Below are 19,826 nucleotides of genomic sequence, written 5' to 3'. Positions count from 1 at the left end.
TATTTTTTTCACACAACATACAGTCAACCTGTGGAACTCCTTGCCAGAGGAGTGAAGGCCAAGACTATAATAGGGTTAAAAAAAAAAAACTAGGTAAATTCATGGAGGATAGGTGCATCAATGGCTATTAGCCAGGATGGGCAGGGATGGTGTCCCTATCCTCTGTTGGATCACTTGATGATTACCTGTTCTGTTAATTCCCTCTGGGGCACCTGGCATTGGCTATTGTCCGAAGACAGGATACTGGGCTAGATGGACCTTTGGTCTGACCCAGTGTGGCCGTTCTTATGTTGAGGTGGTTCTGAGATCGATAGGTGATGTGGCCAGGTCTAATGCAAAATTCCCTGACTGGCAAACTGAGAGCATCCCGTTGACTAATTCCAATAAATTGTGTGGGTAGAATACATAGAACTCATGATTACTTATTGGGTAACCTCCATCCCCTGTCCTTCCACACTCCCATCACCACTTTTCATTGTTATGCCTTGTTTGTTATGTCTGAATCAAAGTGTAAGCTCCTCAGGATAGGAACTTGCCTTTTGTTTGTTTGTAAAGTAGTAAATAAATAGTAAATATTTAAAGTGTCCAGGCCACAAAATTCTGTAACATACCAAAGAAATGTTAATCTTGAGACCCTACTCTTCTTAAATAGTAACTGTTTCCATCTCCAAGCAGTCCCTCCCTTTTTTCTGTGTGATGGACCTCATTAGGCCTTTTATTATTTCACCATCTCCAGGCTAGATTATTGTAATTCATTTCTACTTGAGCCTCCCTTGAAATTGATCTGGAAGCAGTAGTAGTCAGTCACATGTGAGTTCCTGTCTGCTCCTTGATTATGGAAGTGGAGGAAGCAGAGATGTCCAGCTGTCAGTAAGTAGCAAACTGGTTTGTTGCAAGGTCTTGCTGACAGTCTGTAAAGCACTCACTGATCTAGGCCGAGGGTACTTGAGTGATCATCTCTCAACAATGTCCTTCCACAAAGTTGAAATCAGATGAGTTATCCAGGCTGTCTGTCCTGATCCTCTGACTGCACTGGGCCAAAGTGGAGCTGGCTTCGATCAGGGATCACGTCTGTAGAATTCCCTTCCATGTTATATCTGCCAGAAGGTCTCCTTAGCTGTCTTCAGGACTTGCTGTAAGGGCCTTTTGTTGACATTAGCTAATCTGTTTAAGTTTTCACAGCATCCCAGATGCATGTGTTTAAGTGCTATTAAATTATAATTGAGATCTGAATAGAAAGGTCTTAAATTTATATGTATCTTTAAAATGTTAATAAAACCAAACATGATTAGACTGCAGCTTGTGTAACTTTACAGAGGTTATATGTTATTGCTGTAACTACCGCTTTACAGCAGACTATGTGCCAGTTCATCCCCATTATTGATGATGATCTTTGTTACAACAACAAATGCGGGGAAGGAAAGCTTTTATAAGTAAAAGATTATTTCTTAGTTTGTCACTTGATAATGTTCACTGTGATTTTGGTGGGAAGGCTGTTTGAAAATCTTTGCAGTCTGCTAGAAGAGTAATAGGTGGTAATATCTATGACTTTTACCTGGTTCATGTTGTTAAATTGATTGGTTGCATGATCAATACAAATGCTAGACAGGCTGCTTTGGCTGTGATCTAACCATGTAATTATCAGAAATAGCCAGTAAAAAATGGTTACTGTTGAAAAGAATTGCACTGAAATAAAAACTGTCTAAACCCCTGAATAAACTTCAGACCTAAGTTTTCTAGACTACAGATTCACTTGTCATCCTAAGACAAAGATGCAGATGTTGGTTCTAGTCTCTGAGTATAAATTTAAAATTGAATTAAAATTGCCTTACATTTTAGTACCATTGAGTTTCTTGTGATGTTGAGGTTTGGCACTTCAAGGCTATAAAGAAAACAGGTTGTACAATCATGGAGATGTAATCACAAGACTTCATGACATTAGCTGTGATAACTTGGGTAGCCTATTAAAAACAAAAATTCCTTAAGGGACTACTAGCTAGATCCCTAGCTATAGATGACGAAAGGATTGTCATTTGCTTTTGACAGATCATCCAGACAGCTTCGTTTGCTGAAGAATTTTGCCAGGCAGTAAACCAGAGAACCAAAAAAAAAAAAAGAGGGGAAATGTGCCTCTGAGCTTACATTTCTATACAGCTAGCTACCTGCACTTCGACATAAAATTTCCTAAAGCTTCTATGATGCTAATTTATTAAATAGATTAAAATCCTGTTTTTCTTATGGAGCAGGGTTTTGATTATAGAACCACCTACTGGAAAATTTTAAAACTGCATCAGTAGCTATGTTACTATATATCACTTTGGGGAATAAGTGAGAAATGCTAAACATATTGCACTTGAGCAACAAATAAAAAATAAAGCAAAATGATACTAGAGTTGGACCAGCAGAGGGACCCCTTATCTCCCTTTAATTTCTCAAATACATTTGCTTGGTCATACTAAGTTCATGATGGAGAGATGTGTAACTTACTTAATCTTTTACATCTTTCAGTAACAGAAGCATGGAATCACTTACTTTGGAAAGTTTTTAAAATCTCTTATTTAATTCACATCTGATTTTTATAATATGCGTGCATTTATTTATTTATGTTGTGGAGTGGTGATTGTTTGGCCCAATAGGAAGTACTGTTGTTTGGTAACACCCCTTACTCATTTGTCAAGGATAACAAACAAATTTATACATACATTTTGTCATAAATGAAATTGTGTGTAACTAAGTGCTTCTCATAGGGAGATATACCTGAGGACATTTCAAAGCCATCTATTAAACTGCTTGGGTTTTTTGTTTGTTTGTTATTACAAAATATCTAAAATCTTCAGCACACTTCTGAAGCTTTCCGAAGCTGGGAATAATGGTGCATATTGAATACCTTCCTTGCTTTTATATTTAATATAAATCCATAAGAAAGTATCACTAATAAGGAATATTTGTACAATACCTGAATGTGAGGAATTGATAAAGTTGCTGTTGTTCATTAGCTCTTACAATAATTCACCTAATGAGAAGCATCTTTATTTCTATTTAAATATATAAAATAACTCGCATGCTGCAAATGTATAGTACTTGAGAAGGCAAGCCATTCCCATCTGTTGTAACTCAATTTTCTGACTACATAATTTCTTATTTTTAAAATATTATTGTTTCCTGTTTTCACATGTAGCCATCATGGAATTGGTTTGGAAATCTGATATCAATGTATAGTATAAGGTTTACTTTCTGGAATGCTGTATACTGGTTTAATATGTAATCTTATTTTTATTTAATATCAGGTAATTTTTTTAATTTGTGGAAATATAGATATTAAAGTTAAAAACAACCATTTGAACTGGAAAACAGTAAAACTTTTACTACTAAACTTTGATATAGATTTGAAAGTACACTAGTGTAAATTAATTGGACCCCATTAACTTAATATTATGATTTTTGTATCAATTTTGTTTTTATTCTATTCTTGGCTGTTTCTTTTTTTAAAAGCACTATTGTGGAGTTGCAAGCTGCTGCATCTTTTCACTATAGAGTATCTGATAAATGGATAATTTCCCCTTGCGTAATAACGTGATGGCATGCTTTCAGGATTTTTTAATTTATTAGTTATTTAAATGTTTATATGAGTAGAGGTCTGTCTTCTAGACAATGCATACTTTTCTGTTTTTTCTCCTCTAGAAGTAGCTACATGCAATTCTCAGACAGTTTAAAGTTTGAATCTGTTTTAATTGCCTGCTGATGATATAATTTATAGGTATTCATCTCGCCAGGCTTGATCTAGTTAATCATCATAAACGTTTTGTTTAGAAATAAACACATTTGGAGTTTTTTTCATTGAGAATCTTAGAATTGGTTTCTGAATCCTTGGTTCAAAGATTTTGTGCACGAATATTGAAGAGCATTTTTCAACTAGCAAGTAGTACCAAAGGAGTAAGGAAAAAATAAGCTAATGGTATCCTACTCGAGGTTTCCTTTGTAAGCTGCTGTTTAAGTCTTTGGGAAAAACAGACTCTCCATCAGGAAGCTCATTATATTTTATCTGATATTTGGTTTTGGTGGTGGGGAAATAACTTTTATTGGCGGGGGGAAGAGTACACAATTCAATGTAAATGTTTTTAGTTCTTATAATATTAGAAATAATAAAATAAGCAATAAATATAACAACATTTTATTGTAAACATTGATATGATGTTTAAGTCATATTTATGAACAGTTTTGAATAGAGGATATGCTCTGTGGTATAGAGATGAGATCCTCTGCCTATCTTTGGTATATTATAAAGGGTAATTTCCAATTATCTCTATGATGTCAACTTAGTGGTAGTTTTAAACCCGTTAAAAAGGTGGGTGACTCTTTCTTGCGGTGTGTGTTTTGTTGTGTCTTTGAATTGGACAAAGATAAGAAAATAGACTAAATTCTACGTTTGACAAAACAGCTGGACTTTAAAGAGCAAGTATCATTAAATATCAGACTGAAAATGAATGAATCTTTGAGAACATTCTTAAACAGGTAGTTTAGTTTATTATTAGGTCAGCATTTCACTCTGCGTCAGAGATCATAATCTCTTTATATACTCACAGAAACACACAGGTTATTGTTTTTGATACCGTGCAGAGTCGTGAATGGAAACCGTTCAGGCTACAAAAGTGCATGTCCATTCAGTGCTCCTCTGCTGACGGCATGTCTGTCTGAAATCAAGTTTAAAAAATTGGCCCTGTCTCCAGCTGACTAGTTCTGTCAGACTGAGTCATAAGATTAACCCTTGATTTGTCATTATGGAAAAATAGAATAAATAACTGTATTGACTGTAATAACTGTATCACTGTTCCAGATATGATCCATTTCACCGTAATATGCTTTTCTTAAGGGGGGAAAAAATCAGTGCAGCTGCAGCTCAGAATAAATGTGAAATAAAAAATAAAACACAGACATACACAAAGAGAACTTTTTTTGGACGTTGGAGTAGTTACTGTTTGAACTTTCTATAGGTATATCCAGTGCTGTTTGCTGCAATTATGCAAAATATAATTGCAACACCAGGATACAATTGTGCAGTTTGCCAAATTATAAAATATGTCAGTTTGTCATCATCTCTAGGCAATGTAAACTGTGAGATTAAAGAAAACTCATAATAATCTGATATGCTTGAAAGCAGAATAATTTGATCCCAAAATATGATACATTGGGTGACAATGTATTGGGGAAATAGTATTTTGATGCTATAGGCATATACCATGGTGATAATTTTCAGTGCAGTGCATATAGGTGTACCTGTGCTGCTCCAGTAAAATAGCTAATTCCCCACACAGTATGATGAAATTGTTACTACTTTGGTTTGTCAGAGGTAAATCCTTCTAGTCAGAGCGGTATTGTTGGAGTATTTGTCTTTATTCTATCTTTGCCCAGAGGCAGCATTTTGAATGAGACCTACTCTTTTGTGCTGTTTTTGACACTAGCTTACCTGTGTGTTGATGAGCCTCAGCAATTTACTTGTTTAAACAGATGTTACTCAAGTTAGCAAACAATACCAATTAATATTGCCTTCACGCTTTTAACGTCTACAATTTTTATGTGCAAGTTTGGAAGATGAGCTGCAAGAAAGATGAAACACGTATGCCATTAAGTAAAATACTGAGTTTTAATTCCCCGAAGTGTTTCAACAATAATCAAATCATTGCATGCACACACCCAGTAGTTGATTTTACAAGATACACATTAATGTCCATCCTTGTTTTGGAGAACTGAATCTAACCACTGCTAAAACATTTTTAAACACTATAAAAGTTTATGTGCTGGAACTATTTGATTAAAAAAGAAAATGCTTTTATTCTGCCTCTTCCTTCCAAAATAAAATTGGACTTCTGTTCTATAGCTTTTTTGGTGTGTTTCCTGAATATAAAAAGATACATTGTTCTAAATAATTCATTTTAATCCTGGAGTACTATATACTTAGGGAAGCAGTATGTCTAAGAGATCTAAAGATCTTTTAGCATATCACGTCTACAGAAGCCTAAACATAGTGAGGAGGTTTAAGGAACGGCATTGTTAATTGTAAATCAAAGCTTCTTACAGAGTTCTCTGGGGACTGAAATGGGGCTTTGTGATCCCTGGGGGAAGGAGGAAGTTGCGAGTCACTCTGCAGGCTTGGCATTTTAATAGTCTCATGTACAGTGATGTTCTTTTTTGCAGCTGCTGCTTAGTCTTTTGCATTGGTGAAGAGTTTGGTTCAAATTTGGTTCATTAGCTTTTAAATTGCTGCATTTTCTATCTTTTTTCCCCTCTGTGTATGTATGTATTAAAGTAACAATCTGACCAACATATCAAGCTAAACAGTAAAAATGCACATGCTTTGATTCATTTGCATTTCAGGATATCTCTGAACCTCCTAATTTAAAACTGGAATAATCACAGTAGTTTAACTATCATGCTTCTATCGTTTTGCTAGTGCATGTCACTGACTAAACTTTTGTATCTAATCTGCATATATTGCAGTACTTATTTACTAAGATGATGGACACTGTACAAAAACCTAATGGAAGTCTCACATGATCAAAGTATTTCAGCTTATTGGGATGTTTTCTTTGCTAAATTTAATTCTGTGGTTAGATGACTTCCCCATCATCGAAGGTGCTTGTCAAAGGTATCCTAATTTCTGCAGTTTGCTTTCTTTCCCTACACATGGCTGAATTGAATGTTACCCCTTCTTTTCTTAGTCTGCTGTATGTTCTCTGTTCTGGACAGAAGGGAAGGCAGGGCAGACTCACAGTTTTGGCAAAGAGAGTGGGAAAGAGATTTTCTGCTGTAATTTTTTTCTTCCTTCGACTTTTTTTTTTTTTAAGAGGCTCACTGGACCCTGCACATTCTTTAACAGCCAATTGTACTCATCTGTAGAATATAAACATATTTATGTACAAACATTTGGATTAGGAGTTTCCTGATGTACTGAGTAACATACAAAAGGGGATTTGCTTTTCGTATTACTCCCTCTTCCCTTCCCCCCAGTGGTAACTTCATTCCTTGCATATTGGCTTTCATATTATATGTTTAATTCATCAAGCAAACTGAGGGAATTTCATATTCTTCACAAAGTTTAGAGAAGAATAGACTATAAATGTGTGTGTATTGAGGGATTCTGTGTAATGTGTTCAATATATTGTGCAATACATTTTTGTCAGATTAACACTAAAATTGTATGTTTCTGCCAATTCTCTTGTCCGTGTGTGTGTGTATATGTGTACATGTATGAGAGAGGGGGAAAATGTTCTTTTCACAAAAATGTATTTTATAGCCTAAAATGTTTAAAATGTGGCTAAACTTACTCATAGTTTTTCATGCTATGTAATTTACATTTTGGATTTTGTAATTACCTTTATATAGTTGTCTGTTTGAAGCATATGTAATATATTTAACTGAACATGACGTACTGTATTTTCTTTTGTTTGGCAGACATACAGTATTTGTTTAAGAGGATATACTTTTTCCCCAGTTAGAAACAACCCGTGGCCTAGTAGAGATACTTAATTAATTGGGACATAATACTTTTTGGCCCAGGAAGTGATTAAGTAGAAGGCTTAACTGTCTAGTCCTTCTTGTTACATATGATTCAGTGTTTCCAGTTCATGATTGCTCTGTGATGTGTTTGTCAAAGTTGGAAGCAACTTTAGACAGAGCCAGCTGGTAGTGTCACTGGAGGTGCATCAAGCTATGAGTCTATGTACTGCCACAAGTGCTCTAATTGAATTAAAACAAAAAACAGAAGATTAACTAGAATTTTTCCATTTGTTATTCCTTTGTAGTATTTTATTTGTATGTAATAATTTCTCAGTGTATTGGTAGCTACAAACCTGTGCATCTTAACTGTTGTAAATGACTTGTTTTTGCAAGGGTTTTGCTGGTTGGAATTATGACTAAAAACGGGGAGTTGATAGAATTTTATAGAGATTACAGTGTATGTCTCTCTCTCACACCCCCTCTTCCTCATGTGAGATGGTTCAGTCCTGTTTTGCATAAGTTCCTTTTGAGTAGATCCATGTGTGTACACATAGTACTGAAGAATTACTCTGTTTGATCGGGTGGATGGATGTCTTGGAGAGAAGCAGTGCACTTTAACTGCAGACTGTCATTTTTAGAATCAATATGTATTGTGCATACCCTGTACCTGGAATGGGCAGCAATTCTTTGATGTATTACTACAATGGGAAAACGGTAAGGGTGCTTTCCTTTGTTCATATAGTTTCAAAGTGTCTGACATAGCTGAATAGGCACTTACTGAAACCCGTGTGTTTTTAGATTAGTCTAACAAAGTACATTTAGATTGCTGATGTAATTCACTTGCATATTTTAGAAGACTTGTAAGACTGGCATTGTGTGATAAGATACAGTTAAGTTCATCGTTTGTAATTTTTAAAACATTAACCTAACATTGAACTGCATAATATTTCTAATGTATTTTCTTTTTAAAAGACCATCTGTGAGCTCCTTGTTTGCAAATGGTGTGTGGTGGTGGTGGGGGATTCTGATAGTTAAAAAAACAAAAAAACAACATTTAGGTTTATTGGCTGCTTTGTACAACAGGGAGAAAAGATGAAAGAATTTGTGGTTATTTATAAAAATAACAAGTATGAATCTCTGGAAATGATTAGGGAAGCAGTCAGCCAGTAAGGCTTGCGTTTCCTGTTTGGAGTTTGAGGTTCAGAGACTAACTTTACTGTTATACCATCTGCTTCCAATCAAACTAGCATTTTGACCCTATACAGGAAAGTTAGTCTGATTCACAAACTTGAATCACTATTTACAGTAAAACATTTTCAGTAGACTTTGTACCTAATAGTGCAGTAGAGGGGTTTTAATCCATGTTCTTCCTGAAGATTACAAAATACTACATTTTTGCTTATACTTGATAGACTTCTGTTTTAGTGACCGGCTTCATAGTTTTGGATTCTGGTCATTGTACTGATTTTGTGCCATGCTGCCGAGAATGGTGGCATTTGAATCAAGTAGTACATCTCAAATTGTAAGCAAGCATTAAGCTCTTGTTTAAGATTTGATTTTTCCAAAATCATTTTAAGTAAAATGAAAAAATGTTATTGGAACTATTGCAGATTACAAAATAAAATGGACATTCACCAGCTTTTGAAAAAATTAAAACTGAATCTTTGAATTCCTCTATATTTTAATTTGTTATGTATTAAATGATCTATTTTATTTCATAATTGATATTAATTTAAAATGTTAAAATATCATATGGCAGAATACAAAACACAAATCTGGTTTATGTGTCATGGAGTCTTTTATACAGTGTTTGCACAATCATTTTGTTTAAGCATTTTTATGTTCATATTACTTGTATATGATTTTGTCTTGTCCCTGGTCTTTAAAGGAATGTATGTAGATCAGTAATATAGATCGGTTTCATTTTTATTTCTTGTCCCATAAGCTTGTGTGAGTTTTGCCTTTATTTAGTAGTAAACTTTTGCCAAGGTTTTCTGATTAACGATGATCAAACTAACGATCTTTAAACTCCTTAAAAACTAGGTGTATGAGCTTCTTGGAAGAGAGAAAAGATATTGGGAAGAGAGTGGGGAAATAAGTGAAACTGCATGATCTGTTTCTTTTCCTTTCGTATCAATACCAGCTGTCTTCCAAATGTGAAATGATTTTTTCTTTCATGTCCGCTCCTAAGTTAAAACAGTCTTTTTGAAGTTTTATGTGAAGATATATATTAGACTTAAGTAAAATTAACTATACAATACCCCTGAAGCAAAAGGAGTATGATTTTGAATGGAGTTCTGATTTTTATTCTTTCTTGAGCACAGATCACCTTATTACAACATTTCTCTTTGTTCTGTAGCAGGAAAAAAGCTTTGATCTTATTAAGCATTTCCAGGCTTATAGTAGATGGAAGTCCTGGTGCTGTAGGGGAGGATGGCCTGAAAATTGATAGCATGTGTCTGTTATAGGTCAGAGGTGACCTTTATGATCTTGCAGAGTTAGTAAATAGATGACAAATCATATGACAATCCCATATCATGTTGCCTTAAGTTTGGATTGTGATTTTTTTTTTTAATTTTTTAGCAGCTTTCAATATTTTATCCCCCCAAATAGTTCTATAAATTAGAATAAAGAATGTAATTACTATTTCATTCAAATATATGTAATCAGAGTGTGTGTTGGGTTGGGGTTTGTTTTTTTTGTTTGTTTTTTCATGTTTTGCTTTCCATTAACGCTTTTACCCTTCAAATGAAAGAGATTTTAATTTGATATTCAGGATTGTGTGTGAACTTCTCCACATTTAGAGAAGACTATATACCTCAAGACCACAGTTCATATTGAAGTGCTACTACTCTAATTTGTATCATTTGATCACTTAGCAGATAATGGCATCTGGCTCGTGTTTTGAGATTTTATTTGAATAGTGATTTTGACTTTAGATAGCATACTTTCTGCTATCAACTAAACTGTATGAAATGCTGATTTGTATGCAAAAAATGCAAGTAGTAAATGACATGCAGAAACCAGTATTACATTTTCATCTGTAAATTATATTTTTGAAAGATATTTTTAACCTTAAAATGGGAAAAGAGTTAGCAAAGTAAATAATACATAGGCAAAATAAGATTAAACTGAAAAAGATGCTTCTAAATACTGTTCGGTAATACAGAGTGGGTTATCATAAGAGGTTTGAGATACATTTACATGGAAGTAGAGTAAAAATTTACAAATTAAATGTGATTTTTCGTGCTGTCTGAAGGGATTAATTTGGTGATTTAACGTATATTACAGAAGAGAAGTATGTAGGGAAAATTATAATTTTACCATAAATCCTCTACTAAGCAATAAAACACTACTGATATGTGTATTATATAATATGAAACAAGAAATATTTTGAATAGTGTGTCCCCTAAATTAAAAACTAAGCAGATGAACTTATTCTCTGTGTTGGAGGACTGCATTAGCTATTTATACTAAACTAGAAACCTGCATGTTTTTTTACTTTTTTCTGCACTTGTTGATATCCAGAAATGATTTTCTTAGTGTCGGGGAAGAACATCCAACTATACATTGGGGGCTGGGAGGAAGGAAGGTTGAATTAAGTCAAAAAGAGTGTTCTTTCAAATTGAGAAAAAGCGTGATTAAATATTAAGCCATTTTGTCTATTGAGTTCCACCTCTCCTTTCATTTCTGCTAGGTGCTAACTTCATATCCTTTGGACGGAAAAAATCAGATCTTTGAGGCAAAATTAATGGCATGTACTGACAGGCTTTTTTAATGGCTACAGGTAGTTACTTTCTACCTCTTTTTTGTTTTCTTTTCTTTTTTTAAAGGGAACCTATTTTATTGGTGCTTCTTTGTTCATGCCCTGTAAAGTAGAAAAGGGAACCAATCGAGGTCTAAAAAATATAGTTTTTGTTTGTGTTTCTATTGAGATAAAACAAATAAATGTTCCTAGCTTTTTCCAGAATGACACCTGAAAATTAAAAACGTGTATGATGTTATTTATATGAACTTTTTTTTTTTACACTATCTTAGGTAGTCAAATAAGCAGTGAGTGAGAACTGTTTTAAAAACTTGGCAGAATAGAGAATGTCAATTTTACTGCATATCAAAAAATATCAAATCACTTGAAGAAACGTTTTTGCTTAATTTTACAAGTTTATTTTGTACAGCTTTTAATGCCACTATTGAAGATGACATAATTTAGTTGCATGTTGTTATAATCCAGGTAGTGTTCACAGTATGAATGAAGTTGGTACCTAAGTCACATGAGGTTATGTTTAGTTACTAAGTATGTAAGTAGTTACTCTTATGTTTTCCTCAGTGTAGGGCAAAATTTCATAGAGAGGGATTTGTTATGAAGGAGTTTCAGCTTCTGCCATACCAAGTTGTTACAATGTTGATAAACAGAGAAGGAAAGAACAAACATAAATTATGATATATGTTTCTGAAGATCATTCATGTTTTCCACATTTTCAGTGGAAAACTATAACTAATTCCTGAGTGAGATGAACTAGTTCCTCAGTAAAGTTATTTTCTCCATTTTTCCCAAAGGTGTATAAAATACTATCTAGAAATACATGGCGTGGTGGTGGGGTTTGCTTGTTAGTGTTATTTCATAGCACATTGAATTAGAATATCAAGATAGCACATATCGCTATAAGTGTTAAAATTTTGCAGATTACTTCAGATGAAATATATCAATCCAGTTTTATTTTCCTAAAGTACCTTCTAAAAGGAATAACATGGAAAGTCTGTTTTTACATAAATGTAGACATATTCGGTTTGCAGAGTTTACACCAACCAAGTGTTGTTAATGTTAATGTTTTCTGCTTTCCAGAGGGATTTTGATTCAGGTTTTATTAGTATTGGACCAGTTAGTACACAGAGAGAAAAGTACAATTAAATCTACCCTATACCATATGCTGCCCATAGCAGCTCAGACAAGGTCAAAGCTAACATTTGTAAGTCAGGACAAACATAGGATCATGTAGGAAATCTCTAGGGGTAGACTGCTTTGAGCTTTGAATAAAGTGAGCTTGTAGCATTGGTCAACTTTATTTTTTTTCCCCTCCAAAGTAGTATTATGGGTCTCAATGCGATAGCCCAGGAGAGTTTTTTCTGCTCAAGTCCAGTGGACAGAACTGCCAATCTATTGAGGAGCAATCCCCTGCTAGGAGGGTGTGTTGTCTACAACATGCTTTACTGATGCTTCAGTGTGAAGGTTTTGTCCATTTCTATGGGCAAATGAAAGTAGCTAGGGAGGGGATCAGGTGCTATATTGGATGGATCTATATTTCTCAAAATTGTGGGCACCAAACAGTGACATACACTCATTTGTTCAGTGTATTTGCTTTGATAAACACACTTGTGTTGAAGACAGCCTGTAGAAACACATTAGTCTATGCCTATGAGTTGTAGAAACTGAGATTACCAGTGAGATAAGAGCAGTGAACTTAAAAGCAAAAGAAAATGTATCGGTACTCCTCTAGTTTTAATGTGGTCTGTGTTAATAGTATGTAGGAGTTTATATCATAGCCATAAAGGTGTTCTGAAATTTGACAAACAAGTACTGGAAATGAGTTGATCAGTTTCAGGCTTCCTTTTAATTCCTTGAATAAAAACACTGGAATTTTTGTAGACTAAATTGTACATATCATTCGTCAAAAATGTGGTCTGATCTTTTTTTAGGAAGTGGAGGAAACTTGTTTAGGTAATTATTTCCAAAGGAATCTTCAAATATGTTGTGTATTTACTTCTGCTCCCACTTTTTCATTTCCTTTTACCCTCTCCACCTCAGATTTGAATAGGCCAGTTAGTGGAGTTCATAAGGTGTAGATGTGGGTATCCATTTTTACTGCCCTAGGATAGAAATTTGTATGTAACGCCTTGATAAATGTCAGTTTTCGTGACCTCTGAAACTTTCTGAATAGCAGGGTTTAAAGAATAATATAAGTTATAATTTCACATACAGCATGCATGTTGGGAGATTTGGTCCTGATTTAGTGGAGGCATCTTTAAAAATAGGTTTTGATATTTTGCTTCACTGGCATGTTTCATCTGTTTACATCTACATTTAGTATGGATCATGAAAATATAAGAATACCAAACCCATTAATAGGAAGGAAATTTGTTGAAAAGTATGCAAATGAGATATTTTTGATGCTTTAATTGATGTTTATAGAGTGAAGATTTAATTTTAGTAACAAAGCAAAATCAGTAATTCAGACCTTTTAAGATAAAGTAATACCTTTATGTTTGGAAATTTTTAAATTAGTAAACAGAAGGACATGGCATATAATCTCCTGATACTTTATAGATTTATTACACTTTTAAAATGATCTTTTATAATAGTATCAATTTAATATGTTAAGAATAACTGCACATTTGAAAGCAGATGCTGCTTAAACCTGACTCAGTAGGAACGGTCCATGCTGGTCTGAGCTGCCCAAGCTCTGAAAGGCCAAGCAGGGTGGCTCTGCAGCAGTACAGCCTATTGAGGGAAGACATCGACAACCTGAAGAGAGCTTAAAAAAAACCCAGAATCACTCAGCCATTCATACTGGAGATATGTGGAACAGCTCAGGGTGGAGGAAGGAGCGGGAAGTGGAGCTCTTGACCTGTGCTCTAAACTCCCTTGTCCTGCTTCCTTCCTGCTGAGTCCACACAGCCTGCAGGAATTATTACAACCCTAGGGTTGAAGTGTAGAGTCTGCGTACAGCTTTAAGAGAGACAAGACCTCTACTATATGGACCATTTAAAAATTGAATCTGGAATGGGTGTTTTGGAAGAGCTCTCTCACCCCTCATTAGTTTCATATGGGTGCTTTCTCTGAAGTTCCCTCGTGCTCCTGCCTCCGATTCAATCACTTAGGGGAATTTGGGGAAACCTTTAGCAGGATGGATTTTCTTCTACCTGCTTGACCGAGTTGTCTGCCAAGGAGATTTTTTGGGCTGGATGTTCTTTTAGCACTATTCCCTGGCTTTCTGAAAATGTCAGCCAGGGAAGAACTATTTTGGTTCCTCCCAGATGTCATTCCCATCAAATGATAGCCCAAAGAGACAGTATTGGGCAGCCACGTCATACTTAAAACCTCATTACGCAGCTGCTGCAAAAGAGAACACCTTCTAACCAGGGAGCAAATTCCATCACTGTGTGATGAGAGGCTTGCAGAGCTGCTATGGGCCAAGAGCCACATGCTGGATAAGGGCCCTAAGCATTAAATATGTTTAAAAGGTTTGAGCTACATGATCGAATGCATCTTTTCCTAACTTGAAAGGGTATTTAAATATGTTTCCTTTATTGTCAACTTTTAATTAAAAGTTTGCATTTTGCTTCTTGTAGATGTAGTCTAATCTCAATAATTTTTTTTCCCCCTTTGCTTTTAAATTCAGTTTGTAATAACACAGAGTAAAACTTATGATTAGGTCATTAACCAGAAAAAAACAAAACACTGGCATTTGTCTGCAGGTGATCAGATGACATAAGACGCCTGGTTTTAATTTGTGGGTAGGTCTGATTGTAACTAAAAGAGACTTGCTCTTTTTGTGGAATTGGCTGACTATTTCCCCACATCTGGAGTTAATGAAGTCTTTGAGACCACATCAGTTGTGTTTTGCCGCCAGAGCCCTTTGATCTGAAAAATCTAGACTGGCACAAGTGCAGCTTCATAACATTGCAGCTATGTTTTTGCAAGCTATAGTTAGGATTCCAAAAACAAATAGAAACTATATAAACTTATGTGCCTGTGCTAGAACTTTCATGTAGCTATTTGAAAGGGCCTCTTTGACATTGGAATATTTCAGAACATTTTTATTGTGCTAATGTCCTGTACATGTGTAACCATAAATGATGCATTTGTTGGAGCTGAACTTTTTCATCTTAATTTCCCTTCTGAGGTGCTTGCTTGTTTAGACAGTTTTATAAAATGTCAAAATTATTAGAAGTGATTGAAATTTCAGTCTGTAGCCCACATTGCAACTCTTGTTGATAGCATTACTCTGGCAAAGTTGAAAAGATGTATAATATGTCATGGTGGATTTTTTCACATTAATCAGTGCACATCTCCATGTCAGTGCTGCATGTCATTGAGCTTTGTTTCCTCTGCTGTCCTGTGACAGTGATAGATTATCCATCAGCTATAGCATATGCTGCATTATTTTGCACAACAGACAACTTGTAAATTACACCCATTTCTGTCTAATATGTTTGTAGCTTTATGATTGTGAGCATTTAAAATTTGACAGTCTTGTCACTTTTGTTTGACTATGTATGAAGTGTGTGACTATATATGTATATACATTTATTATCTACCATAAATACATACATACTTTTAACACAGTTTATAACATGTTGTCAAGCTGTAGCTCAGATTTGGTTAGCACTTTCCATTGTAAAAATTTCTTTATTTCCAGGAATTCAACATTTGGAAGTAACCAAAAATAAATAAATAAATAAATAAATAAAGGTATCAATTTGAACAAAAGCTCTCCTTGGAAACAGTAACTTTGTTTCCAAAATAACAAAAACATACAAACAAAAATGTCCTCTTGAGTTTGATTGGAAAATCTAAATGCAAAAAACAGAGGGATGCTAAAAGTTGTGAAATGTTTCCACTGTATTCCTCCCTCCTTCCCAAGCTTCAAGACCCAGTTCTTGATAGAAAACATGTCTAGGGTGGCTTCTGTACATCCTTAGCAGTGTTTTGTACACTGGTATAGCTCAGCTGATTTCATTGGAGTTATCAGTGTCAAATTTGTGTAAAGGAGCGGTGATCAGTCACACTGCACACAACTCTATCCAAACACATGCCGAACCATTTGATCTGACAACAGCAGTCTGGAAAAGCATTCTGGGTATTTGTATGCAAATAAATACAAGATGTGACCCACTTAACTTCCCAAATTCCCATATCAAAACATTCACCTTTGCATATTAGAATAGAGGTTTCCTAGACCTTGGTGGTAGTCATAGACCCTTTTTTAGTCTCCCTCTTTCTTCTCTTGAGTGGTACCCAGCCTGTTACAGTGGTAGGGGAGTGACCTAACTGTATGTATGTCTGAATAGGTGTATGCATGCACACACAAAAATATGCATAAATATGCACCTTACAATTTTGGCATATCTCTTATGCACTTATTAAGTTTAGACTTCTAAAATTAATACATTTGAAACCTATAAATCAATACGTTTATTTTGGGGGAAAGAGAAGAAAATTTAGTATTTTTTAAAAAATAACCTTTTTTATTTTAACATATTACATGGCAAAAATGTTTTAGCTCAAGTATTACATTTTTGTGTACTCAGTAGCCATTTACTACATTAATGTATCTGCACTACAGTTTTTCATAAACTACAAATAATTTTAAGGGGACATTTTTTATTTTGTTTTTGCACTATGCCTCAGTTCCTGGTCCATGACTGGAGCCTCCTAGATACTACAATACCACTGCTATTAATAACAACAATATAAATCGTTCATATTGGAATATTTAGCAAAATTATCGTTATAAAGATATTGCCTCCCTTGGCACAACCTGCATTATACTATGAGTCATTGATGAATTGTCTATATTGATTTTGTTTATACATAACATACCTGAATACTCTGATTTATTTCACTGCTGATTTATACTTGCTGTAATTAGAATCATTTGATTGTTATGTTTGTTTGGTCCCCTGTATATTTTTCAAATTGATGAGAAAGTTGGTTATTTACAGTGGAAAATGTTCATGCTGAGTTTATCTGAAGCAAGGGCTTACCAGAAGAAATTGGTACTCCACTGCCAAATCAAAATAAGATTTTTAGAAGCTGTGCCAGACTTAAAAGGTTATTTAATGTTGACATTTTAGGATCACTCAGCAGGATATAGACTTGCATTACTTCTCCTCCCTCCCCCTATTCCCCCCCACCACTCTAAAAAAGCAGACAGGTTTCTGATTGGATTGTGCAGTGCAGTGACACTAAACTCCCAACAGTTTCATGAATGTTTTACCTGAGTTGCTGGGATTCCAACTTGTTAAATATTTAAACAAGAATAAAGTTATTTTAAAATCGAAACTTATTTTGGGACCACTATTTTGTTTCTGTGTGAGATATGTGCTTTGTAAGCAGAATCAACACGGAGGCTTTTATCAGGCCACCTGGTTGAATTGGCACACCAGAAAGTGTGGTGTTAAGATCACAGCAGTACTTTGGCAACTTGCTAAAAACAAAATAATGTCAACAAATGAATTAAATATTGGGACTTGCTGCACTCCTCTCTTTAATTTGGGTCCCTGTACTAGCATGCTGTTCCTTATGTGTGACAGCCAAATATTACATTTTTGCTTTTTGTTGCTTTCCAATTTTTAGGTATATGCACCATCCCCAAGTTCTGATGATTTCAATAGAGAATCTCCAAGTTACCCATCTCCTAAACCACCGAGCAGTATGTTTGCTAGCACTTTCTTTATGCAAGGTGAGTAAAGTAACTCTAACTACAGTAATGTTAGTAATTTGTCCTTTAGGTGGAAATGTGAGGCTTAACCCAGTGTTGCATTGAATAATGTAATAAATACATTTCCAGGGAAGCTAAGGTATTGTCCTGGGTCGTAGCATTGAATTTTGTATACTTTTATAAACTGTTAGCTGAAGGGAGCTATCCTTTGATTTAAAGGTTTCTTTGTGACATTAATTGCTGACTGTAATTTAAGGGGATTATCCAGCAGGCCAGATGGACAGAATGCCCCATTCTTTGATTTGTAGGGGCTTCAGAACAACACACCAGAATGATAGCGGAAAACGAGGTGAGGGCTTCTTGGTCATTCTGGTGTTTGGCTGTACAATATCTGTTAACAATCAGGGTTCTCAGTGAATGCTTATGTCTCCACCATGTCAAAAATACAGAGGACTTTGAATTGCACAAAAACAGGGACCAGAATTCATGAGATTGAGACTACGTTTCCTCAACTTCATGTCACATAACTAGGGGTTAGATGAGATTTTGAAATATACTGTAAACATCATCATCATCTTTGAGTACTGAAGTGTACAATGTCATTGCAGTCTTTATTGCTGAGGGAAAACAGTGCTGATACACTTTGGTTTGAGGTTTATATAATGTAGTAATTATCAGTTATTTAAGTCTGCTATTATGGAACCTTTTTTATTTTATAGTGTTAGAATGTTTTAGCAAATATAAAGTGCCTATTAGGGATTGAGAAATCTTTTCCACTGTATATATATATGGTGAGCATTACTTAGCCAAGCATCAAGTTTTTTTGAAGTCTGGAATTTTTATCATCCCTCTTGATATAAATCTGGCCTTACTGAAGGTCTTTGTAATTAGTAGAGTACTTGTTATTTTCTCAGCTGTGGTTGGATTGTATTTCAGCTGTAAAGCCTCATTTTTTTAAATATAGCAACACAGTGTGGTGGCAGGAGAATGGGAGACACCATATTAGCTATTCCCTATTTCAGGACTGATATTAGGCTAATTGAGTTGTTGAATTATGTATTTTTAAAATAATGTAAAGTAAAGGAGAACTCAGTATACTTCATGTATTAGAGAGATCTTTCTTTTCTTTTGTTAAAAAAAAAAACAGATGGAACCCACAACTCTTCTGATCTTTGGAATTCATCCAATGGGATGAGCCAGCCTGGTTATGGTGGAATGCTGGGAAGTTCCTCTTCTCACATGTCACAGTCCAGCAGTTATGGCAGTCTACACACACATGACCGCTTGGTAAGTTATATAGGCTAATGCAATTGCATATGTAAATATATTTCTGGAGACTGATCTGTTTCATTTCCCGTCTATCTTCTAGTAGTGTCAATTCAAAATTAGATTGTCAGAATTCATAATCGTGGCATATTGATTTTGTTGTATCTTGTTTGTGTATAATTTTAAAATGATTTTTTGTAATGGAATGGGTTGTTTGGCTGAGGGACAGCTAGTCCCTTTCTTAGATAATGGTATCTTAACAAGATATATAAATGTATTTAAAGATCCTGCCTAATTGGCTCTTATTTGTTTTGCTTCTTTCTAGAGCTATCCCCCACATTCAGTCTCGCCTACAGATATAAATGCCAGTCTTCCTCCAATGTCTAGCTTCCATCGCGGCAGTACCAGTAGTTCACCTTATGTCGCTGCCTCACATACTCCACCTATCAATGGATCAGATAATATACTGGGTAAGATTCTCTTAGGATTAAATAAGAATTCTTAAGGTGCAATTTGAAGTTATTTAACCAATAAAGGTTCCTTTTCTGTTGTTTTTTAGATCTGTAAGATACTAAGAGGTAGGCCTGGTCTCCACACAAATTTTTGCCCGGTTAACTAAAGGGA

General features: G+C 34.9%; 1 protein-coding gene across 7 annotated transcripts in view; it reads left to right on the top strand.

The window, feature by feature from the left end:
- TCF12 (transcription factor 12) overlaps positions 1-19,826 on the top strand; it is a 281,050-nt gene that overhangs the window by 223,602 nt on the left and 37,622 nt on the right. For 6 of the 7 annotated variants that reach the window (XM_073303768.1, XM_073303770.1, XM_073303769.1 and 3 more), the window contains 3 exons: positions 17,852-17,957; positions 19,084-19,223; positions 19,528-19,672. In XM_073303768.1, the coding sequence (XP_073159869.1) occupies positions 17,852-17,957; positions 19,084-19,223; positions 19,528-19,672 (391 nt within the window). Of the gene's footprint in view, positions 1-7,802; positions 8,209-17,851; positions 17,958-19,083; positions 19,224-19,527; positions 19,673-19,826 lie in introns of those variants that run through there. The other variant, XM_073303772.1, reaches the window with a different exon arrangement.

This window comes from Lepidochelys kempii, chromosome 10 (assembly GCF_965140265.1).
Source record: "Lepidochelys kempii isolate rLepKem1 chromosome 10, rLepKem1.hap2, whole genome shotgun sequence".
Classification (NCBI taxonomy): Eukaryota; Metazoa; Chordata; order Testudines; family Cheloniidae; genus Lepidochelys; species Lepidochelys kempii.
The sequence above is the reverse complement of the archived record's forward strand: the minus strand, read 5'-3'. Positions and strand labels throughout refer to the sequence as shown.